Source organism: Lepus europaeus, chromosome 22 (genome assembly GCF_033115175.1).
Source record: "Lepus europaeus isolate LE1 chromosome 22, mLepTim1.pri, whole genome shotgun sequence".
NCBI classification, from domain to species: Eukaryota; Metazoa; Chordata; class Mammalia; order Lagomorpha; family Leporidae; genus Lepus; species Lepus europaeus.
This window is the reverse complement of record NC_084848.1, coordinates 28237860-28262730: the sequence shown is the minus strand read 5'-3', so window position 1 is coordinate 28262730 and position 24871 is coordinate 28237860. Positions and strand designations below refer to the sequence as shown.

General features: G+C 52.0%; 1 protein-coding gene across 1 annotated transcript in view; it reads right to left on the bottom strand.

Annotated features, from left to right (window-relative positions):
* Window positions 1-283: 283 nt before the first annotated feature.
* The window catches only part of ZFYVE1 (zinc finger FYVE-type containing 1), a 61872-nt gene continuing 37284 nt past the window's right edge, over window positions 284-24871 (bottom strand). The window contains exons 4-12 of the mRNA XM_062181181.1: window positions 24268-24482; window positions 11251-11357; window positions 8687-8795; window positions 8126-8223; window positions 7918-8035; window positions 5747-5917; window positions 4102-4282; window positions 3479-3592; window positions 284-1780 (exon numbers count right to left, since the gene is read on the bottom strand). Coding sequence (XP_062037165.1) covers window positions 1548-1780; window positions 3479-3592; window positions 4102-4282; window positions 5747-5917; window positions 7918-8035; window positions 8126-8223; window positions 8687-8795; window positions 11251-11357; window positions 24268-24482 — 1346 coding nt within the window. The 3' untranslated portion in view covers window positions 284-1547. The remainder of the gene's footprint in view (window positions 1781-3478; window positions 3593-4101; window positions 4283-5746; window positions 5918-7917; window positions 8036-8125; window positions 8224-8686; window positions 8796-11250; window positions 11358-24267; window positions 24483-24871) is intronic.

Genomic DNA, 24871 nt, shown 5'->3' with positions numbered 1-24871 from the left:
TCTAACTCTGCCTGTCAAAGAAAAAAATCTCAGAAACACTTCTCTAAGTACAACAGGGACTTCAACATGTCATGGGAGATGGAATCAGAAGTATTTTGTGGCCAAAACATTTTAAAATCCACACTCCCCTGACAGGCACAGGCACCTCGGTGAGGTCTTTGATCACGCCTGTGCGTGATCGTCTGAAGCCCCACACACGCCTCTCACTTGGCTTCTGCTCTGATAGCTCCCAGCCACTTCCCCATCTACTGCGAGAGGGAGACAGGAAAGAGTGCGCACGGGCTGTGTTCTGCAGGAAATTCCTTTATAACGGCGAACCTGGTAATACACAGTTCTAGGGCAGGGCAGACCCTGGGCCACAGGAGGCAGCAGGAGCAGGTGTGCAAGGGACCAGCACGTCCAGGCTCCACCACAGTGACACCCGCACCAGTCCTGACGCTCACTCCACCCACCAGTCCTGTGAAGAGCCGCTGGCTTTCAGTCTTCATTTTTGGCCAAAGACAAAATCCACCATGACAGGATTCAGCACAACAGTCTCTTTCCAGTCACGACAGATCCAGATGTCCAAGCTCGCGGCAGAAGCGAAAGTTCACTGGACTTCTCTTCTGAGGAAGAGAGGATGTTTTCTTGATGATTGGTGGAAATATACTTTAAAAAACAACTAACAGTCCATTCTGTGCTCTGTTTCCCTGGAAGGCTTCTCACGATCACCCCTCCAATAGCTAGAGGGGCTGTGTGTCTGGGAACAAAGATTTAAGACACTTTAAAATAAGCAATAAAAATTGTAGTGCGACGGTCCCAGGCAGACGGGGCCGGAGAGGATGTATGGCAGGAGCTCTGATTAGCAAGGGGGCGTGGCCTGGGGGAGGAGAGTGGCAGGGAGCAGGCGATGCTGCTGGGAAAGGCCCTCTGCTTCCAGGGAGGGCGGTGTGGCCCCTGCACGCTGCTTCTCTGGGGGGACCCTGTGCCCCTCTAGACACCTGCGCACTGAACTGGGTGTATCTGCCGGCAAGGTGGGAACCAAGAACGGAGCTGCCGCTGCCCGAGTGCCTGGAGTGCCTTCAGGCTGCCTGAAGCGAGCAGCAGCTGCACGCTCACCTCCCCAGGCGGCTGAGGAGCAAGGTGGAGACGCTCCCGGGCCCGGAGAGCAGCAGCAGCAGGGACCAGCAGGGACCAGCAGGGCTTGCAGGGAGACCTGCTGCCTCGGCCGCCTCCCACAGCGCAGGGCACGGCCCATCCCGCTCCCAGGCCCTTTAGTGTGTACATGGAGAGCTAGATGCTGATTTATTTACTATTTTTAACTGATATGAAAGCAACGGATTCTGGTTCAGTCCCCTTTGCTCCGAGCTGCTAGGTGCCCTGCCCGGAGGGGCTGACGCCTTCGGGCCTGCCGCCAGGCTCGCCCCCCACCGACGGCAAGTGGCCCCAGGAGGGGTAGAGGAGAGGACACACACAGGTGACCGGAGGGAGGGCCTACCTCAACGAGACTTGTGTTTCTAACCCTGAGAACCTAAGGAACTGTGAAGGACTCGCAGAGGGAGCTGGGGTTAAAGGTCACCGGGCTTTTTATTGCAGTTGAAGCAGACTCGGACAGGATGGTCCCAGCCACGAGAGGGGACGGCGCGGCGGTCGTGGGAGCACTCGTCGCAGAAGCCCTGCCCACAGGCCCGGCAGTGGTGCTTGGAGAGCTTGACGCTGAACTCCTTCCGGCAGCTGTGGCAGTGCAGGATTTCGTGGTCGGGCACCCAGTACGCCGGCCGGGCCGCATCCTTCACCAGCCCTGCGCCAGGGAAGGACAGGCACGGTCAGGAAAGGACCCCGACCGAGTCACAGCTGGCCACAGCCATCCTCAGACAGCCACCGGCCTCCAGCCCAGCTGCACACAGTGTCCCCCACACAGCTGGCCGAGAACAGCAGCGGCGGGACTCCCGCTCCCCGAGCCCATCAGAATCATCAGCTCGGAGGCCTTGGCAGGGACATTTTATATCCACGCACTCTCCGGTGAGCCTAAATGCTGCTGCATAGGGACCCACGGCGGGGGGAACAGCTGTCCGCCTGGGCCGCCTGCAGCCCATACTGGAGCCCCAGCTCCATCCCTGATTGCATTCCTGCTGACACAACCCCAGGGAGGCAGTGGAACTGGGCTCCTGCCACCTGTGCGGGAGACCTGGACTGAGTTCCCAGCTCCTGCCTTCAGACCCTGGCCACTGGGAGCACTCAGGAAGTGAACCAGCAGGTGGGAAGACACGTCTCTCCCCTCTCTGCCTCTGCCCTTCTAATCCATTAATTTATCAAGAACGCCCGGAGGAGCCCCAGGAAGCCCGCGCTCTGGACGCAGCTGAGACATGCCTTCGCTCAGAGCCCGGTTCCCCCGAGCCCACACTATGTAGCAGCGACAGGACTGAGAGAGGTTACTTCACCTCTCGGGGCTCACTCAGCCTCACCCACTCCCCTCCAAAAGCTGCTAGGAGGTTGACAAGAAGTAACGTGTCTGACGCACTAGCCTGGGAACCCTTGGTGAGTACAGCTAGAGCAATCTGTGCCAAGGGCAGCCCTGCCTCTTCCAGGTAGCGCTGAGGGCAGATACGACCTGAGCTTCAAGCCTGGGCAAATCCATCTGTTCCTAACCCCTGAGCCAAGAGCTCACCATCTACTCGCTTTCTGTGCCAAACTGCATGTGTTGGAGCCAAGCCCTCTTCATCACCACCCACCCAAGAACCTCTGGACTCTCCTCTGGTGAACCAAACTACCTCCACCTGGGGCCGCCCCTGCCTAAGCCCTCCATGCCCTGGTCGGTTTCCCTTTTTCGCCGTCTTCCCATTGGAGCTACCAACTCCCCTCATATTGAAGCTGAGCAGCAACCTCAAGTCCTGAATTCGTAAGAGCTTGGCTGGTGCAACGGGCTTCACACAGATGAAATGTGATCCACCTTCCCTCCGTGAGGCTCCAGTTGCCCTGTGATTGCAACCGGCTATTGGAGAAACGCCAGCTTGCAGGCTCGGGCCTTAAGAGACAGGCAGTTTCTACTTCCTGTCTCATGCTAGCTCTTCGGCCCTGAGCCACCATGTTCGTGCAGCTACTCCTGGGGAGAGCCAGAGAGAGGGATGAGAGGGACAGGCCTCCTCCGGCGATCCCTGCCAAGGCAGCTGGCATACGAGTGAGGTCAGCTTGGACCGCTGAGACCACTCCGGCTGCCATCCTGGAGTATCAATCAAGGAGAACTCCAGGCGCTGGCACCCGGAGCAGAGCAGTGGCCCTCCCCGACTTCTGGCCCCACAAAGTGGTGACACCATAAAGCGGTTGTCACTGTAAGCCTTCAGTTTCAGGAAGCGTGTGGTGCACCACGATGCACGTGAGCCCACCGCAGCAGGCACTGGGCAGTGTGTCACCGATCCCTGGCTCCCCAGCTCAGGCTAGGTGGCCAGCCTCAGACAGCAGGGCACCGCCCACCTCACGCACAGCACAGGCAGAAGCCCACCTAGTGGTATGTCCATGGCCGTCACCACGGCGCCCAAGGTGTTCTGCACAGCCTCGCCCACCTTCCGAGCAATCAACGTTCCGCCTTCATCGTCCGCCTGTGCCTCGGCAACATCTACAGACAGGGACAAAGGGAAAACTGGGGTCGTGACCTCAGAACACTTCTGGAGGCTTCTGAGGGCACTGTCTGTCATGCAAAGGTTTTAAGAGTCTGGGCTGTGGGTCAGGTCAGCCCAGACCTTGACACTGAAATTGGGTAACAGCTGTCACCCTGCACCTGCAACCCTCTGAAACTATTTTAAAACCTTTTAAGGAAAGCCGGAGAAGAGCTGTGGGCAGGATCTGGAGTGTTCTCCAAGGAAAAGACTTGGTCCAAGCAAACCCTTGCAAGCTGCAGTGTTAACCACGTGTGTGTGTGTTCTCTCAGAGGCTCCTTGGCAGCTTCAGCCACAGGACACGTTCGACTCCGAGAGGAACAGCACGCACAGGACTCTGAGCGAACAGCTGAGAGGACGGCTGGCCCCGGCCACAGGAGCTGCGGCTCCTACACGGACATCAGGCCTGGGGCCCGTGGGAGTCCAGGTGCCAACCCCTCCACCCTGGCAGCTGCCGGGTCCCCGTTACCTAGGTGCGAGCTCCCAGCCTCAAAGCAGTTGTCGCACACGCGCACGGGCGCAGGGCCCCAGCCCCGCTCCGGCACTGGCCGCGTCTTGGAGGAGCAGCCGTCACAGAAGCCCTCCCCGCAGGCCCGGCAGTGGTGCTTGGTGTCGTTATCTTTAAAGGACGTCGCACACTTGTTGCAGCTCTGTTCCCGAACCCAAGACAAAAGAGACAAGCAGGGGTCACCGGGGTCTGCTCAGCAGCTAAGAACCTCCCCATGACCCAGGGGGCAACCAGGAACCAAGAGATAAGGCTTTTAGCTCAACACGGACACAAACTTCGCACTAATAAGAGTTACTCCAGGCGAGAGGAAGCCCCGGAAGGAGCAAGTTTCCTGCCACAAAGAACATGAAGCAAGGGCAATGGAGGTTTCTGTGTGAAACCTCGAAAGGTCCCTTTACCTCCAGAGCCTGCGGATACGACCCGATACTGGGGCAGTATTAGCTGGGCCGCGCAGGGAAGAACCCTCAAACCTATCACCACAAAGGAAATGCATGCTGATGGGATGGGCAGTTAGCCTAGTGGTTAAGCCTGACATCTGAGTTCCTGGGTTTGAGTCTCGGCTCCACCTCTGATGCCAGCATTCTGCTAACACGGAACCTGAGAAGCCGTGGTGATAGTTAAAGGGGTTGGATCCCTGTCACCCGTACGGAAAACCCAGATTTAGCTCCAGGCTCCTGGCTCCAACTTGGTCCAGCACCAGCAGGCATTTGGGAAATGAACTACAAGATTAGAACTCGGTCCCTACCTGCCTGCCCCCCTCCCAAAAACAAAATAGAAAGTGAGGGGAGAGCGTTGTGGTACAGTTGGTTAAGCTGCTGCCTACGATGCTGGCATTCCATATGGGTGCTGTTTCAAGCCCCAGCCGCTGCACTTCAGATCCAGCTCCCCGCTAACGTGCTTGGCAGCCAGAGTACCTGGGTCCCTGCCACCCACGTGGGAGACCTGGACAAAGCTTCCCAGTCCCAGGCACTGTGGCCATTTGGGGAGTCAACCAGCAGATGGAAGACCTTTCTCTCTGTCTCTCCCTCTAACGCTTTCAAATAAGTCTTTTTTTTTTTTTTTTTTTTTGACAGGCAGAGTGGACAGTGAGAGAGAGAGAGAGACAGAGAGAAAGGTCTTCCTTTGCCGTTGGTTCACCCTCTAATGGCCGCCGCGGTAGCGCGCTGCAGCCGGCGCACCGCGCTGTTCCGATGGCAGGAGCCAGGTGCTTCTCCTGGTCTCCAATGGGGTGCAGGACCCAAGCACTTGGGCCATCCTCCACTGCACTCCCTGGCCACAGCAGAGAGCTGGCCTGGAAGAGGGGCAACCGGGACAGGACCGGTGCCCCGACCGGGACTAGAACCCGGTGTGCCGGCGCCGCAAGGCGGAGGATTAGCCTGTTGAGCCACGGCGCCGGCTCAAATAAGTCTTTTTTAAAAAGAAAGGAAGAAAATACAGAAAGGGAAATCATTGGCAAAAGAGGAAACCAACAAACCGCCTCCACGTGCCCCCCGCCCCGCAGTCTGATGCCCTGGCGGCTGATTTACTGGGAGGAAAGCGCTGTGGCCCTCTCCCAGAGTAAGCTTAGCTCAGGGACAAGGGCGCAGGGACACCCGTCCCACTGTACCAAGATCTGGGAGTTGGGCCTCCAGTAGGCAGGGGCGATCTGGTCCGTGAGCCAGGAAGTCACAGCCTTGGTGGGGCCAAGGCTGAGCTCGGACACCGACTGCGCCATGAAGTTCATCCCGTCCAGCAGGCGCTGGGCAGCGTTGTTGTTGTCCTTCAGAAATCCGTCGCTCTGAAAGGAAACAGCCCCCAGCAGGCTTAGCGCAGGCAGCAAGAGGCAGGTGAGGGCGTCGCCAGGGAATGGTACGACCCTCACTGCCTGGCACAGTGGGGCGGAGCAGCCGCCTCTGGAGCTCCTGCGCAAGTCTACGCCCAAACAGGCGGCCCTGACTTCTGCCCTAGGTGGCCAGATTTGGGGTGCAGCTACTCACTCTGTATTTCCTGTTCCCCCATGACACGGGACTTGACACCTCCTCCAGGAGGCCTTCCTCCTCACCCCGGGCTGGTCTCAGTTCCTGCAGTGCCTTACATCTCTGGGAATTCTAATTCTATGTGAAAGTGCACCTGACTCCCCATTAGAGTATGAGTGTTCGGAGAATGCTATCTGATTCATTTTTGTACTTTTGGAAAGCACCTTGGTAGCTTTATTTGGGACACATACAATCTCAACAATACCGGAGAAAGCAATCCTAAAATTCACACAGAAGCAACAATAACTCTAAACAGCCAAAGCAGGTTTGACAATCTTCACAGAACTAGGGGGAAAAAACATTCTAAAGTTCCGTTCTGGGCACAAAGTACTCAACGTCATGTTCGAGTACTGAATGAGTGAATGAACGAGTGTGCAAACAGAAGGGAGGGGCCTGGGTTCGAATCCCAAGGACCGCGAGGACTGCAGCTGCTCAGTGACTTCCTGCAGCACCAGCGAGCCCAGCAATGGCACACTTTCTCCATTTACAGCTACATTAAACCCCTGGACAGGAAGTCCCGGGCCACAGCGTCAGGGAGGCTGTCTCCAGGAAGGAAACACACTACAATAACAAGCCCAGTGGGCCTGGAAATTGGGAAAACGAGGAAGAAAACAAGGAAATCTTGAGTCTGATGGTATCCACGGGAGGCCAGGAGGCCAGGCAAGCTCAAACGTGCATCTGCAGGTGGGACTACCAAGCTCAGGAGTAGCTTTAGTGGGGCCAGTGCTGTGGCGTAGTAGGCTAAGCCTCTGCCTGCGGTGCCTACATCCCATGTGGGTGCTGGTTTGGGTCCCCGCTGCTCCTCTTCTGATCCAGCTCCCTACTAATGCGCCTGGGAAAGCAGCTGAGGATGGACCACGTGCTTGGGTCCCGGCACCCAAATAGAAGACCCAGAAGGAACTCCTGGCTTTGGCCTGTCCCAACGCCAGTCATTGTGGCCATTTGGGGAGTAAACCATCTGGGGAGTAAACCAGTGGATGGAAGACCTTTCTGTCTGTCTCTCGCTCTGTCTGTAACTCTACCTTTCAAATAAATAAATAAAATCTTTAAAAAAAATAAAATAAAAGAGTAGCTTTAGGAAGCACCAGCAAGGGGAGCACCGTGAAGTAAGTCAGAGAACTCACTTCTCCTTTTCCCATGAGAAAGGGGTTCGGAACTGCTGTGACTTGGGGGCTATTCTAATGGGAAGAGTTGCTGCATGTGCAACGGAATCACCACGGCACTGCTGGAAGCAGCTTTGTTTTCCCAACATCTTTTAATTCAGGAGTCCAATTAAAACACACAGCAAGATGGCCACTATAGCATTTACTGTGAATACACAATCATCACAAACAGCATAAATGCCCCAAACTGAAGGAATGGGGCATCAGGCTGTACACGGTGACTGCAAATGAGAAGCACAAAAAATGGAAGCAATGCGGAAACAAAACACAATGGAAATGTCTACGGAGAAAAAAAGCATACAAAGGCTTGTAAATGATAATCTCTAAAAATATACACCACACCAAAGTGAATGAGAACATCAAAAAGTGTTATTTGCTAAAGGACTAGAACTGCATGTTTCATTTTTGCTTTGTTTAAAGGTGTACTCCTCCTATTTATGCAAGAGGAAATGGAAGTAATTAAACAAGGAAGGCTCTCCAGCTGGCGCCCTCCTACACCACCAGCATCTGAGGCTCCTGGTTAACCTCAGTTCTAACCACGTACAGCTTTTCCGCATGAGTAACCAAACGACACAGGAGAAACAGGTAAGAGGTCTTACTCCGGGCCACACGTGCACAATCTCCGTCCGCACCACTGTGTCCACAGGATCTTGGTTCCCAAACCAGTACTGCCGGCTACGATAGACCACGCCACAGTTAGGGCATTCGATCACATACCTACGAGGGAGCAAATCCACACTGTTACGCAGCCAGGGGCCTGGGGACAAAACACACCCAAAGTCCTTGAGCAAGGCTGCTTCAACTCACCCAGACCAGGCGTACTTGGCGAGCCCCATCCAGGGAGAGTCGGTGGAAGCGGATGTTTTGGGCACCACGCTGACTTCCTTGCCTCTCTCATAGCAGGCCTGAAACGTGGAGCACCGTGCCAGCTGCACCAACATACACCAGCCCAGCCAGCTCCCGACAGCCCCCCATGGCAGCTGAGGGTTCCGACCCTGCGGTTGGCCCGTCAGAAAGTTCATTTCTCTCAGGGAGCCAGCGCCCTGCATAATGAATTGACTGTGTACGGGGCCCAGGCCACGCACCACCTGTCACAGACAGCAGCCACCTGCCCGACAAGCACTTCTCTATTCGAGAATGAATACCCAAGGCACGTGACCTTGACAGCACAAACTCCGCACAAGAGAGGGAAGGAGCTTCAAAACTAGACCAAGGGGTGCCAGCCCTGGAGAGCGGGAGTGCTTCGCTTTAGAGCAGTGGAGAAGTGGAGAGCAGTGGAGATTTAATCTGAGCATCAGACACTCAGGGATACAGCTCAGGGCAGCAACAGAGGAGAGCGCGAGCGGCCAGCCCGCCTGCGGGACTCACCTTGCAGGTATAAACGCGGTTGTCGTACTGGTGCGAGTATCTGCAGCGGCTCTTGGCTTCATGAGGCACTCCTTCCTTCCCATGGTTCATGCTGTTCTTACATCCAACCCTGAGTGAGGCCAAAAACTGACGCTGAGAGGCCAAGGGGGACCAAGGGGACCGTGGGTACCTGCACAGAGGGGCCGACCCCAGGCCAGGAACGGGCATCGGCCGCTGAGGGCAGGTGGGACGGTTCATCTCAGACCACGCAGATGCGCTTCGCCTGCCTCAGCAGCACCCAGAGGCAGGGCAAGCGCTTCCCTCGAACGAGGAAGAGGTGGGGAGGAATCCCGGAAACTCTACCTGGCCCCTCGGCAGGAACGGAAGAGCCAGACACCACTGTGGCTGGCAATGAAACCTCAGGCGCCCTCAGGGAAACTCCAAGGACTAAAACCAGCCCCCACGATGCAGCAATGCCTCATGGGAAGGCTTAAGTGGGAGAAGGACTTCCCAACTAACAGTGAGCTCTGCCAGCCTGGCCACATGGAGGCAGAGACGAGGACTTTGGAATTTCACTGGGATAAAAGCAAGAATTCTGGTAATTCTGGTGAGGTTCAGTTAGAATGGCAAAGTGACGATTCAACAGTGCTTAAGCCCCTTACTCTGGGCTTGTGGGGGCCAGCAAAAAGCAAGGGACATTTCACTGGCGACTGGCACCCCTGTCCCCCTTCCCAAGCTGAACAGCCCCAGATGATCCTGGCACAGATCACAAAATGCAGGAGCCAAGTCCTTTGTACCCAGGTCAGCAGTGGTTCACTATCCAGCTGCTGGCCAGCAGCGTTCAGTGCAAAAAAGCCAGTCATGACCGAAGTAGGCTCACGCCTCTTCCTGCCAATGGGAGGTGTGGAGGATGCAGGAAGTGGTGCTGGGATGAGCACAGACACTCCCGTGGGGAAGGCGACTCGGGGAGGGCCCATAGGAGTTAGGGACAGCCATCTGACATTGACTCACTGCATTTAAACCCCTAGTGGCCCTTCAGACAAGTCACAGGACTGTGACGTGACAGCCATCAACAGCTCCAACTAATCCAGCCATTCTCAAAACGCAGCCCAGCAAGCAACATCTGGATCACCTAGGAACTGTTTAAAAACACAGGTTAAGCCTCCGCCTGCACTGCAGGCATCCCATACAGGTGCCAGTTGGAGTCCAGCTGCTCCATTTCTGATCCGGCTCCCTGCTAATGTACCTGGGAAAGCAGCAGAGGATGGCCCAAGTGCTTAGACCCCTGCACCCCTGCACCCACGTGGGAGACCTGGATGAAGCTCCAGGTTCCTGCCTTTGGATTGGCCCAGCTGTGGCCATTGGGGCCATTTGGGGAGTGAACCAGCGGATGCAAGATTGATATCTCTCTATCCTCTCCATTTCTGCCTTTCAAATGAATCAGTAACTTTTAAAAAATAATGCAGATCCTCAGGCCCTACTCGGTACCTACTCAATCGGAAACTGTCGGAGCAGGGCCCAACAATGTCTTCACACACCCTTCCAAATTTCTGGACACGTGTAACAAAGTGGGGTCCATGAATCAACAGCACAGGCACCACCCCAGAGCTGCTCCCTGGCCGCGTTCAGCCCTGACTCAATCTGGATCTTCCTAAGACCTTCGGTGATGCTCATAAATACTCGAGCTTGAGTAGCACGCCCTAACTCTGTCCTCAGCATTCAGTTTATCCTGCGCACTAGAAGGGGTGATGAACCTTTAAACATACCCAGGATGGGCCGAACACCCGATCACTTTCTCGGAGGACCCTGGATGTGGCCTCAGTGATTCTGGGAGCTTCCTGGCAAAGTCTGAAGTGCCGCAGCATTTGCCCTCACTGTGAAACAACGCCCCTGGGATCAAGGCCACACCCAGAAGGCAGCCAGGTGCAGGGAAAACTGTGTACAAAAGACTCAAGGCCTGGGTAAGAGGGGTCCGAGCTGTCCTGTAGCAGGTTTAAGCCACCACCTGCAGTGCCAGCATCCCATATGGGCGCCGGTTCGAGTCCTGGCTGCTCCATTTCCAATCCAGCTCTCTGCTATGGCCTGGGAAAGCAGCAGAAGATGGCCCAAGCCTTGGGCCCCTGCACTCTCATAGGAGTCCCAGAAGATGCTCCTGGCTTCAGTTCTGCCCAGCTCTGGCCATTGCAGCCATTTGGGGAGTGAACCAGCAGATGGAAGACCTCTCTCTATCCATCTCTCTCTGCCTCTATAACTCCACCTTTCAAATAAATAAATATTAAAAAAAGGGGGGGGGGGGCGGAGACTTAAAAAAAAAAATCCTGGATAAGAAACACAGAAAAACAGGCCCACCCTAGGTCTCCTGCCTAAAAAACCAGCTGATCCTTGGGGCCAGGTCAGCTGCAGGACATTCTTCTTGGCCATGGGTCCTTGAAGCCCTTGTGGCCTCCAAGAGCAGTCCCCGTCCTCCAGGCTCTCGGGCCTTACCCTGCCCAGCATTAAATCCAGGCCCAAGCTCACTGGCAGGAGGTCGGGAAGCGCACCCTGAGGCTCCGCTCCACGGCAGGGCTGGCGGCTGCCCCACTTACCCACAGCTGAGGCACAAGGAGGAGCAGGTGAAGTACTCATCGGGAAAGAAGGAGCTGTGTGCCATCTGGTCGTCGGGGATCTCCCCGCTGAAGCGGTCGCTCAGGGCCTGCCGAGGAGGGAAGGCGACAGTGAGGCCCCCAGCCAGAGCCCCACGCTTTGGGCCTCCCCCCCAGCCACCTTCCTGCAACACCACAGCTCTTACCCCTGACCTTCATGACCCAACTTGCACCAGTCCTCACCACAGAAAACCTCAGAAAGAACCGGCCCATTTCCCAAGAGATCAAAAGTCAGCCCAGCGCCCGGTCTCTCCTAGTTGCCCTGGAAGTTCCTGGCGTGTGACACCCTCGCATTCTTATCGGGACGGGCTCCAGTGCTGACCAGTGCCCACCTCACCTTGGACGCTGGGCCCGCCCTCGAAGTCAGGGGAGAGCCCAGAAGCAAGCTGGGAGTCTCCTGGGCCTCCATCCCAGCTCCAACCACAGGCACCGAGTTTACTGGGCCAGAAAACGCTCAGCAGAGGAACAAATGTCATCAGCAGAAAAACAAGGAGGAAATATTGCAGTGTCTGGCAGCCGCTCATCGACTCCGCTACGCTCAAAGTCGGCACGTGGCCAAAATGAAGGCCAAGCCCCATAGAGCACAGGCAAGGCACAGAGTGGGGGCTTCTGCCGCCGAGCCTGTTTGCGCGCATGCCTTGATACTGAAGGCGCTCTTCAGGCGGATCAGAAAGGGGCTTTCCAGCCTTGAAAAGCCATTCACTGCTCGCTGTCCCAAGCTGCTGTCCCTCCCCCAGTCTCAGCAGCTGGACACTAATTCTTCAGCGGAAGAGAAGGGAAGGCAGCCTTAAACAAAAGGACAAGATGTTACTTCCTTTTTCAAAAGAAAAATCATTTTAATTATTTGAGAGGCAGAGAAAGAGAGTGAGGAAGCTCCCAAGGGAACTTGGGCCAGGCCAAAGTCAGAACCTGGAAATGCAATCCAGGTCTCCCACATGGAAGGAAGGCAGCCGCCCACGCTCTTGAACCACTGCTGCTCCTTCCCAGGGTCCACATTAGTTGGAAGCTCAAGTCAGGAGCCCCAGCCCGGCACTGAACCCCATACGCAGACGTAGAAAGCAGGCAACTCAACTGGCATCTTAATCCCTAGACCAAATGCAAGACCCACTTCCTTTTTTCTGTAAGAACAGAAGAAATTTCAGCAAGAGTTTAGGAAAATCTGGTTTTAAACTAAGGTTCTCAAGTTCTGGAGAGCCTCAACAAGAATTATTATTTTTTTTAAGATTTATTTACTTGAAAAGCAGAGAGAGAGAGAAATCTTCTATCTACTGGTTCACTACCCAAATGCTCGCAACAGCCAGGACTGGGCCAGGACAAAGCCAAGATTCCATCCAGGTCTCCCACTTGGGTGGCAGGGACCCAAGAACTTGAGCTGTTATCCGTTGCCCTCCCAGCAAGGAGGGCATTAGCAGGAAGCTGGATTGGAAGCAGAGGAGCTGGAACTTGAACCAGTGCTCTGATATGGAATGCAGCCGCCAAAAGCAGAGGCTTGGGGCGGCGTTGTGGATAAAGCGACATCGGCATCCCACATGGGTGACAGTTCGTGTCCCAGCTACTCCACTTCTGACCTAGCTCCACGAAAATGTCCTGGGAAAAGCAGCAGAAGATAGCCCAAGTGTCTGGGCTCCTGCACCCAGATGGGAGACCCAGATGAAACTCCAGGCTGCTGGCTTCATCCTGGCCAGGCCCTGGCTGTTGGGACCATCCAGGGAGTGAACCAGCAGATGAAAAGAAATCTCTCTACTCACCTCCCCCAGCCCCAAATTTAAATAACTTTCAAATAAATAAATATACCTTAAAAAAAAAAAAGCAGAGAATTAACCCACTGCACCACAAGAACTTCCCCAAGAACTTCTTGTTCAAGCTGCCTAATTTTAATCAAGTCTTAACACCAGGAGCTGCACATAAGTGCCTACACGTGGTATCAGTGTTGAGTGAGAATCAGGTGTAAGAGGAGTGGCAGGGACTGTGTTAAATCTAGGGGAAACACCACTCACCTGAGGACATTCAGATGCTGATTCCGCCAGAATTAGGGGCTGGCATTGTGGAGCAGGAAGTTAAGCCAGCCACTTGCAATGCTAGCATCCTTTATGGGCACCAGTTCATGTCCCGGCTGCTCCACTTCCCATCCAGCTCCCTGCTCATGGCCTGGGAAAAGCATGGGAAGATGGCCCAAGTACTTGAGCCCCTGCCACCCTTGTGGGAAACCTAGATGAAGCTTTTGGTTTCAGCCTGGCACAACACTGGGTGTTGAGCCATCTGGGGAGTAGTAAACCAGCAGATTAAAGATCTGTCCCTCCCTCTCTCTAAACTCTTAAAATAAATCAATAAATCTTTAAAAAAAAAACTTTACCAAAAAAAGAAATATGAATGTATATATAAATATATGAATAAACAAGGTGGGGCCACCGCCTGTAGTGTCGGTATCCCACACAGGCGCCGGTTCAAGACCCGGCTATTCCACTTCCACAGCACTCTGCTATGGCCTGGGAAAGCAGTAGAAGATGGCCCATGTCCTTGGGCCCCTACACCTGCGTGGGAGACCTAGAAGATGCTCCTGGCTCCTGTCTTTAGATCGGTACAGCTCTGGCCATTGCAGCCAATTAGGGAGTGAACCAGTGGGTGGAAGATCTCTCTCTCTCTCTCTCTCTCTCTCTCTCTGTAACTCAGCATTCAAGTGAATAAATAAATCTTTTAAAAATAAATAAATAAGGCAGGTAGAATCACTCAGCTTATACATCATTCTTTTTATTCATTTTATAATTGATTTTTTAATGTGCAAAGCTGAGACACAAAAAGAAACAGACTTCTATGTATTGGTTCATTCCCCCCAAATGCCTATAATGGCCAGGAATGGGCTGGGCCAAAGCCGAGAGCCAGGAATGCAATCTAGGTCTCCCTGTGGGAGGCAGAAACGTAATGACTTGAACCATCACAGCTGCATCCCAGGGTCTGCACTTGCAGGAAGCTGCAGCTAGGCGCTGGAATTGGGAATTGAAGCCAGCAGATACTCCAATACGGGAAAGGGGCATTCTCAATCAGCAGCTTAACTGCTAACCCTAACACCTGCCTCCCCATTTCTATTGTGACCCATTCTTCAGGGATTCCTCTGGTTTCGCCTGTTCCAATGTAGCCTGCCCCATCACTCCAGAATGCACCATCCTGCCTTTTCTGGAGGCCTAATGTACTCAACACCTGAACTGCGTACTGAGTAACTAGGCGAGGACGCACAGCTAAAGGCCTGTTCTAGGTATTTTACCTCCCAGACTAGAGCAGAAACACTGCCAAAGAAGTTTCCTGCCTTTGTATCCTCCTCCAAAGGCTAGCAAAGGCCCGAGCAGTACGCAACTAGGACTTCTGGGCTGGGGTGCCCATCACAAACCCCTCATTCACATACCAACCTCCAGCCGCCTCTCCTGCTCCAGGCCTGGCCCCAGGCTTCATCCAAGGCTCTCTCAAATTGAAGGCTAACTTACAACCAAATTGCTGTCAACTCTCCAGGCTGTGTTTCTCAAACAACTATGTCGGGCTCGTGCGTGACTCTCAGGACAGCAGGGGGAAAACCGAGCAGTTATCTTCCTAATAAATCAATTTACTGGAGCTCTGGAGAAGTGGTTTCCACATGAAAAACAGGGACATGCTATGAAACTGGAATCTGGACAAACAAAACAGACCCTAGAGATGGCAGTTCTGCACTCGCAGTGCCTCTGTCTCCTTAGCCATGAAGTGGGGATGCCTGCAGCACCCTCCTCGCCGTCTCCACATAGGTATCATGGTGAGGCTCAAGGTTACCCAAGTAGAGCACCAGGCACCTGGAAGCTCAGAAACGGCAGCTGCTGTTACCAGTATCATTCTTGTGTTGTTAATGCTAAGAACCATCTTATTTTCTTCCTGACGTACTCTCACTACAAGATCCAGGCAATGCAAGGGTGTAGGAAGCCCTCAACTTTCTAGTTTTTTTTTTTTTTTTTAAGATTTATTCATTATTTATTTGAGAGGCAGAGTTGCAGCCAGAGGCAGAAAGAGAGGTCTTCCATCCGCTGGTTCACTTCCCAAATGGCCATGATGGCCAGAGCTAAGCCTATTTAAAGCCAAGAGCCAGAAGCTTCTTTCAGGTCTCCCAAGTGGGTGCAGGGGCTCAAGCGCTTGGGCCATCTTCTGCTACTTTCCCAGGCCATAGCAGAGAGCTGGATCAGAAGTGGAGCAGCCAGGAGGCTCCCATATGGGAGGGGCTTAACAGGCACCACAGCACTGGCCCCAAGCCCTCACCTTTCTATGACGGTCTTCATGGCCAATTGCATGCGTGAGCCAATACTCAGCTGCAAGAAGGTGCTCAGGCACCTAAGGAGGTGACGGAGAACAGCAAGAGGGGCTGCTGGGGAATCCTTGACTCTGTGCTTCCCCACACTGCTGCAGGTCTGTGGGCACCAAAGGTCAGCCTTTCTCCACTTTGCAGTCTTTCCTTTTAAACGGGTAAGTAACGCTAACCTAAGGACTGGTTTTCCGAATGAAAAATAATGTCACAGCACTAACTCAGCAGCTGGGTGGAATTTGGGGAGGGGCATCGCACAAGCCATGGAAATATAAAATGGCAGCCCAAGGTTTTTTCTGTTCCAATCTAAGTGGCCTGGTTCTCTGGAAGTCCTTCAGAGACATGGAAGCATTGCAAGGGTTGGCATGAAACAATCTGCAGCATGACTTCCCACAGAGCCCCATCCTCCCCGCCCTAGACAAACTGTCGGCTTATGTTGTCCACGGCAACAGCGACGCCTATGACATCAGAAAGAGAAGAACGCCTTGGCAAAACTATTGCTGGCCTCTACGTGCCGGCTAAGAGAGCAAGCATCTCACGACTCTCACAAGTTACAAGCTGGCAGTAGTCAATCAGAAGCGTCAGGCAGCCCACAGGAACCAAACAGTAGCTGTCTAAAAGACAGAGATCAATGTTAAGTGTTTGAGACCCACAGGAAGGAGAAACTGTCCTCCTTTCTCCATAACCTGGTGTTCCTTTTCCAGGACAGACTAAGACACCACCTAACCAGACACTCCACCAGTTCAAACCTTCCAAACCTCACATCATTCCATGGTGTCTTGGCCTCTTCCTCCTGAGGTCCCAAAGTAGGAAGAGGAAGGTAGGAAAGGGCCTCTCCTCGGAGCAGCTGGGAAAGCTTCCGAGACAAGTCTGGAAAAGGTTGCTGGGAGACCAGATGATCTTGAACTTCAGTTGCCTTGGCAACAGCATAGCTCCTTCTATTGTTCCTGCAATGTCAGCCCCAGTCATCGGGGCTTGCAGTGAACTCCTAACTCAACATTGATACTCTCAGATAATCAATAACGCCACCCCTCAATAAAATAAAATAACTATAAACATTTAGCAGATGCTTCCTGATGTGAAGGAATATAAGGCCAAAGTTTCTCCATTTACAGATCAAAGTAGCTGAAGAAGGTATTACATAAACTATAAATTCAACTTTAAAATGGTGATCCCAATTATTTTGAACAGCAAGTACTCACAATGCAAGATTCAAAGTTAATGATCCTGTTCAACTGTGCCCTGAATATCTGTCCCTTTAAATAGATCTCCCTACTCAATGAGGCATGTTTTGCAAGCATCTGGGCTGTGGGTCCTGAGCAAAAGAATGCATGGTCAAGAAGTGGGAAATAACCCAGTGAGAAAAAGAGACAAGGGTCTGGCCCAAGATGCTGCTAAGTAACGTAAGCAAACCGTGTCAGCAGGCTGCATAGGAAAACCATTCCCAGGAACAATGGCCAAGCCACTGAGGCAGAAAAAGAGTACAGATCTCTTAATCTCAATCTCAACCTCAACCTCTCTCTCTCTCTCTTCCCCTCCCTTCCTCTCTCCAAATCCTTCATTCCTTCTCATTAATCACATTTCCTAACGCACACTTCCTGTTCAATAACAAACATGAAAAGTGGCACTGAACTCCCTCAGAATCCAGCAGTGCTGCATCCGTCAGGTGGAACCTCATAAATAAGATACAGCTATTAACTTTTTAAAACCCTACTAATGGGGGCGGGAGTTTGGCACAGCGCCTAAGAGGCCACTTGGGATGTCCACATCCCATACCTCCGTGCCAGGCTCTAAGCTCCAGCTTCACTTCGGACTGCAGTTTCCCACTAATGCACGCTCTAGGGAGCAGGGGTGATGGCTCCAGGAGCCACGGGAGCATGGCCAGCCCTGGCTGCTGAGAGCATTTGGGGAGTAAACAGGCATGGACAAGCTCTATCAGTCTCTGTCTCTCTACTTTTCAAATAATGAAAATAAGTAAAGAAAATCATTTTTTAAAGATTTATTTATTTGGAAGACAGAGTTACAGAGAGAGGTAGAGACAGAGAGAGAGAGAGAGGTCTTCCATCTGCTGGTTCACTCCCCAGATGGCTGCAACAGCCGGAGCTGAGCCGATCCGAAGCCAGGAGCCAGGTACTGCTTCCCTAGGTACACGTGGGTGCAAGTACTGCTTTCCCAGGCCAGGGCAGACAGCTAGATGGGAAGTGGAGCAGCCAGGACTGGAACTGGCACCCATATGGGATGCTGGCACCACAGCTGGAGGCTTAGCCTACTACGCCACAGTACTGGCCCCAGAGAAAATCTTTTAAAATACGTATGTTTACATAAAAAGAATACTAATGTTATTAAAAAGACTGAGGAATGTATTATGCACGAAAGATAACCAAGACGCATAGTGACTGAAAAAAGCAGAATGATATGAATGATATGGATCTCATTTATGAAGTAAAAAAAGTGTGTGCATGTGTGTAGACATATATATAATATATATATATGCATGCACTTTTACACAGTGTTGGGAATTTCTAGAACTACATCCAATAAACTACTAATGATAGTTATCTGCAGAGTGAGGAGTGGGGGTGAAGAAAGTAAAGGACACTCCATCATGCCTCACAGGTTTCGACTCCCAGCTACAGCCCTGGCTACAGATTCTTCTTAGAACAGACCCTGGGAGGCAACAAGCGATGGCTCAAGCAGGTTAATGTGAGAGAGAGAGAACTAAATTAACTTTCTGGCTCCTGGCTTTGACCTGGCCCTACTCTGGCTATTGTAAGCATTTGGGGAGTGAACCCTTGGGAGGAAGTTATTCTCATTCATTCATATTTTCTCTCTCTCTCTTTCTGCCTTTCAGATAAATACCAAACAGAAAAGCTGTGGTGCCCAAGATGGGAGTGGCAGAAGGTAGCAGGCCCCTTTAGGAAGTGGAACCTGGGGTGAGGATCTTGGGCCACTGCAGTCCCTGCCCTCCAACAGCTGAAGTGCTTCTTATGCCACCCTCCTGTTCATGAAAGAGAGCTGTAAGAGAAGGACCACGCCTGCCCCTCTCTGCACCGTTAGAGTGTGACCGCAGCGCCCTGTGCATGCTCTCGCCATGACAGGATGCCAGCTGCCGCCTTCCCCAGGGGCCAAAACAGTCTGGTCCTCATCTTGGATGCTGAGGGCTTTGTGAATAGCCACAGCTGTGAGCTAAAAAGACTTGGATAGCATCACATATTTCATTATGGTGACAAAAAGCTAATAGAGAAGGCCGGCACTGCAGCTCACTTGGCTAATCCTCCACCTGCTACACACCGGGTTCTAGTCCTGGTTGGGGCACCGGATTCTGTCCCGGCTGGTCCTCTTCCAGGCCAGCTCTCTGCTGTGGCCTGGGAGGGCAGTGGAGGATGGCCCAAGTCCTTGGGCCTTGTACCCGCATGGGAGACCAGGAGAAGCACCTGGCTCCTGGCTTCAGATCAGCGAAGCTCCGGTCGTTGCAGCCAATTGGGGAGTGAACCAGCAGATGGAAGACCTCTTCTTCTCTCTGTGTAACTCTGGCTTTCAAATAAATAAGTTTTTAAAAAAAAAGATTTTATGCTGTGGCATAATGGGCTAGGCCTCCACCTACAGCACCAGCATCCCATATGGGCATCGGTTCCTTTCTGGGCTGCTCCACTTCTGATCCGGCTACCTGCTATGGCCTTGAAAACCGAGAATGATGGTCCAAGTGCTTGGGCCCCTGCACCCGTACAGGAGATCTAGAGGAAGCTCCTAGCTCCTGGCTTCAGAACAGCCCAGCTCCAACTGTTGCAGCCATTTGGGGAATGAACCAGCAGATAGAAGACCTCTCTCTCTCTGTCTCTCCTTCTCTCTGTCTCTCCCTCTGTCTGTAACTCTGCCTCTCAAATAAATAAGAAATCTTAAAAAAGAAAAAAGTGTTGCCTATTTAAGGGAAGTATTTTAAAAAGAATGGTTAAGGGGCTGGTGTTGTGCTAAAGCAGGTAAAACAACTACTACTGTGCCAGCATCTCATATGGGCACAAGTTCAAGTCCTGGCTGCTCTACTTCCAATCCAGGTCCCTACTAATGGCCTGGGAAAAGCAGAAGATGGCCCAAGTGATTGGGCCCCTGAACCCACATGGGAGTGCTTGGTTTGAGTCCTGATATTACATACGATTCCAGCACATCTACTAATGCAATAGATGAAAACAGCTCAAGTACTTGGTGCTGCCAGAGAGGTGGACTGACTTGTGGGCTCCTGGCTTCAGGATGGCCCAGCCCTAGCTGTTGTAAGCATTTGGTGAGTGAACCAGCAAATGCAAAATATTTTTTGTGTGTCTATATGTATGTTTGTGTTTGTATCTTCCTTAAAAATAAATGTAAAAAAGAATAGACAGCCATTATATTATATACTGCTGTAAATGATGAAGACTTTGGTTCTTTTTTTTTTTTTTTTTTTTTGGTCAGCAAAGTTAGACAGTGAGAGAGACAGAGAGAAAGACTTCCTTCCGTTAGTTCACTCCCCAAATGGTCGCAACCGCCAGAGCTGTGCTGATCTGAAGCCAGGAGCCAGGAGCCTCCTCCACATCTTCCATGTAGGTGCAGGGGCTAAAGCACTTGGGCCATCCTCCATTGCCCTCCCGGGCCACAGCAGAGAGCTGGACTGGAAGAGGAGCAACCGGGACTAGAACCTGGTACCCATATGGGATGCTGGCGCTGCCGGCGGAGGATTAGCCAAGTGAACCACGGTGCCAGCTGACTTTTGTTCAATTTTAACAGCAGTAAACTCCATGGTGCATTTCCCTAGGGCAGACCTTGGTAATCAGAGAATTAATTACTTCTAATTAAAAGACGGAAGTTAAGAGCAAAACAAAATGACAAAAAACGATTTCTTCAAGGGATTAGCTAGATGACAAGTGCACAGTTCTCTGAGGAAAGACCACACAGCACCATAGACAGGGACTCCTCCCACAGAAGGGATAGGCCGCACCCTGCACCATCCCAAAGTGCCCCAGAGAAGTATCAGCCCCAAGTGACGTGCTGGGGACACCAGTTACCAACAAGAACTGCAGCTGACTGGGCTCCCCGTAATCACAGCACGCTTCAGGAATCACAGCACTGTGGAAACATACATGTAACTATCCTTCTCAAAGTACTTAACACACAGGCCTGGACCCAGACACGCAGGGCTCCTGAGACAAGCCCTGAGCACTAATGACTGCTGCCAGCACTCAGTGTCCCTGATGCCCTTACGGAAGCATTCAGCTGTGTTCTCTTCCAGAAGAGCCAAGAACGTGGGGCCAGCGCTGTGGCACAGCGGGTTAGAGCCCTGGCCTGCAGCGCCAGCATCCCATATGGGCACTGCTCCAAGTCTCAGCTGCTCTGCTTCTGATCCAGCTCTCTGCTATAGGCTGGGAAAGCAGTGGAAGAGGGCCCAAGTCCTTGGGCCCCTGCACCCACATGAGAGACCAGGAAGAAGCTCCTGGCTCCTGGCTTCGGATCGCCTTAGCTGCAGCCATTGCAGCCCTCTGGGGAGAGAACCAGCAGATTGAAGACCTCTGTTTCTACCTCTCTGTAATTCTCTTTCAAATAAATAAATCTTTTTTTTTTTTAAAAGAGCCAAGAAACTGCAACTGTCTCGCCCTGTCTTATGCGCCATATAATTCGTCAAACCCAGATTTATACACCTTTGTATTCCAGAGCATCCATCTGCACGACATACATGCAATCTTCTATTCTGCACTGCTGGGCCACTCCAAGCACCCGATTAGCCAATACATCTATATACACTTCAAACTCAAATGCTAATGAGGAGTATTTTGTAAATTAGGCAAACACAGTTATTTTTCAAAGTTTTTCCTTAATACTAATCACAATAGTTAACATTCATTGAACATTTACAGGAAGGTGGCCCAGGGGCCTGGGCTCCTGCACCCACATGGGAGACCCAGAGGAAACTCCTGGCTCCTGGCTCCTGGCTCCAAATCAGCCCATCTCCAGCTGTTGCAGCCATTTGGGGAGTGAACCAGCAGATGGAGGATCTCTCTCTCTCTCTCTCTGCCTTTGTCTCTCTGTAACTCTGTAACTTTAAAGAAATCTTTAAAAAAAAAAAAAAGGTCTCAGAATTTAAAGCATTTTAGATTTTAGATTTCTGAAGCAGAGATACTCATCCTCTTTAGCTAAGTGTTTATAATTTTACATGGAAAAAGGATTTCAAATTTCTATTTATAAGCAAAGGCAAGTTATGTATCTTTTCACAATGCACAGAACACGTGGTGTAAAGCGCAGCCAGGAAGTGTTGACACTGGCAGGCCCAGGGAGGGATTATAGGTGACTGTGTGCACCATCACACTCTACCCTGCTGTCTACATTCTCTGTCCTCAGCACAGATTCCTCCTGCAGACCAGAGGATATGAACTTAGACAAATGCAATATACACTGATCACTGAACAAACAGTCCTGCAATTCCATTTGTCCATGATGACATCAACAATTTTTAAATTTCTGATGGGGGCCAGCATTGTGGTGCAGTGTGTTCTGCCTCTGCCTGCAAAGCCAGCATCCCATATGAGTGCCAATTCAAGTTCTGGCTGTTCCACTTCTGATCCAGCTCCCTGCTAATGTACCTAGGAAAGCAGTGGAAGATGGCCCAACTGCTTGGGTCCCTGCCCGCACATGGCAGACCCAGATGGAGTTCCTGGCTCCTGGCTTCAGCCTGGGCCAGGCCCGAACATTGCAGGCAGTTGGGTAGTAAACCAGTGGATGGAAGATCTCTGTGTGTCTCTCTCTAAATAAACAAAATAAATCTTTGAACAAAAAATTTTCTTTAAAATTTCCTGTTGGAAACATTCTTTCCAGTGTTAGCAGACCCAAGGAACGCTATGACTACTGAATATGTGATAAGACACCAAAATTTCATCAAGACTACCTAACGTATTCTAAAATAAAATTTTCAATTATCAGTAATACTCCAAATCATAGCTTTCAGTTGTCCTATTTCAATGTCCTATTCTGTTACCCACACTGCCACTATTACGGCAATTTCTTACCTATGGAGACGGCTATGAGGATATAAGAGTGGTGCAGCAGCACTACCATTGTAGGCTCGAGTAAGAGCTAAGATGTTACTGGATAAAGCAGAGCAGACTCAACCCTGACGGCCTCCCAGGGGGTACTCAGCAGGCAGCCAGCTCCCCGTGTTACAAATAAGCAGGCGCCACCGTGATGGTGTGCAACAGGGAACCCGAGTCTAGCAAATCGACCCGTCAGTAGTACTGCTGGGATACACAAGGAGGACAATTTGCTCAATTTTAAGGAACAAAGGTATAATCTTAGAGATGAGATTCCCAAAAGGAGAGCATCTCATCACTGATACACGTCTCCTGACTGATTTCAGGTGGTCCAGGGCAAAACTTTTGGTTAAAATCTTAAAAAAAAAAAAAGGTGGGGGGTGGGGGGAAGCGTGCAGACTGTGGCACAGTGGGTTAAAGCCCCGGCCTGAAGCACTGGCATCCCATTTGGGTGCTGGTTCTAGTCCTGGTGCTCCACTTCCAATCCAGCTCCCTGCTGATGCATCTGGGAAAGCAGAAGAGAATGGCCCAAGTCCTTGGGCCCCTGCTCCCATGTGGGAGACCTGAAAGAAGCTCCTAGCTTTAGATCAGTTCAGCTCCGGCCGCTGCAGCCATTTGGGGAATGAACCAGCAGATGGAAGACTCTCTCTGTCTGTCACTACCTCTCTCTGTAACTCAAATAAATAAAATAAATCTTTAAAAAAAAAAAAAGATCCACCGAGCAACACCAAATTCCACAGGAGAAATTACTCCCTTCCCAATTCTTGTTCATAACAGTAGATGCTGTTAAGGAGTCAGTCTCACATGGGTAGAAGGATACCTTTATCACCTCCAGAACACCTGCTGATCTCCCTTCTACATAAAGAAAAAACAGGTCCCAGCCTCATGAGCCACAGAGGGTAGCTAAGAAATACTATGGAGTTTGTTGGGAGGCAGCAGTCCCAGCTGAAGAAGGAGTTCTGGGTAGAATGGCCAGAGGTTTGCCCCCTGTCACTTAGGAACTAACTGTGGGCAACCACTTCATCTCTGTGCCTCAGCTGCCTCGCTTGTAGAACGAGGATGACAAGAGAGCTGGGGTAAGGGCTACACGGACCAACTCACGCAGAGTGTTCTGCACTTTGCTAAATAGTAAGCAGGAATGACTGCTGCCATGCCTCTGTTCTTTTTTAGTGTAGGTAACTCTGTACCAGCCATCCTAGTTTTCTATGTAGAGACATCAAAATATTTCCATCTTGATTTAGGTAAGAAAGCACCACAGAGTGGGCAGAAAGCAAGCGTGAAAGCTGCCCAGCTCAGAGAGCCTCAGCACGAGGTCAACTAGCCAGGGCGGGGCCAAGCCACCCAGAAATGAAGGCTTTGTCCTATTCCCCCAAAGCCCAGTTTTTCACCGCGATGAGACCCTGTCACCTTTTTACAGTCCCCCAAGATTCCTTCGTACCCTACCTCCCAGCACGTGCAGAGTCCACTCACACACTGCCTCTCCTCCTGATCTCTTTCCAGGCCGTGGTGCCCAGCACGAGCACCAAGAAAGCCAGAGACGGGGTGTTGCCCCCGACACACGGGCACCCTGATGAGAAGCACTCCGGGCTGGAGCCAACTGACCTTCAGGGCTTTGAAGATGACCCCTGGGTGCCGGGGAGAGCGGGTGGTATTGTTCTCCAGCTGCTGCTCCAAAGCGCGCCGCAGCCCGGAGAAGTCGGTGGGAGGATTGTAAGTCCTCGTTCCCTTGTAGTGAATGGAGCTAAAGGCTTCAGGGAAGCGGCCCAGCTTCCGGAACCGGTCCTGGATGAGCTTCTCTGGCGCCTCGGAGGGATGATCTGTACGAGCAGAAACACAGGCCCATGAGCGGCGAGTGGGCTTTCTTAAAAAAATAACAATGGGGCCTGGCTTTTACGGTGAAGTCAGACCGGCCTGGACTCCACACGCACACCAGGAGAATTCGCTGGCCCTTGCCTGCCAGGGAACACGAGAAGGCTTCTAAGCAGAGGATGTTCATGGCTCCTGTCTAACACGGATCACACGGGCGTGTTCAGGCTGGGGAAACACACCTGCTGGGTAGGCACTTCCCCACAGGTATATTTCAAAACTGAGTCTTTGAATTTTTTTCTAAATGTACTTATCCAAAAAGCAGAGAGACACACAGAGAGGTCCCACCCACTGATTCACTGCCCAAATATCTGCAATGGTGGAGGGCAGGCCATTCCAA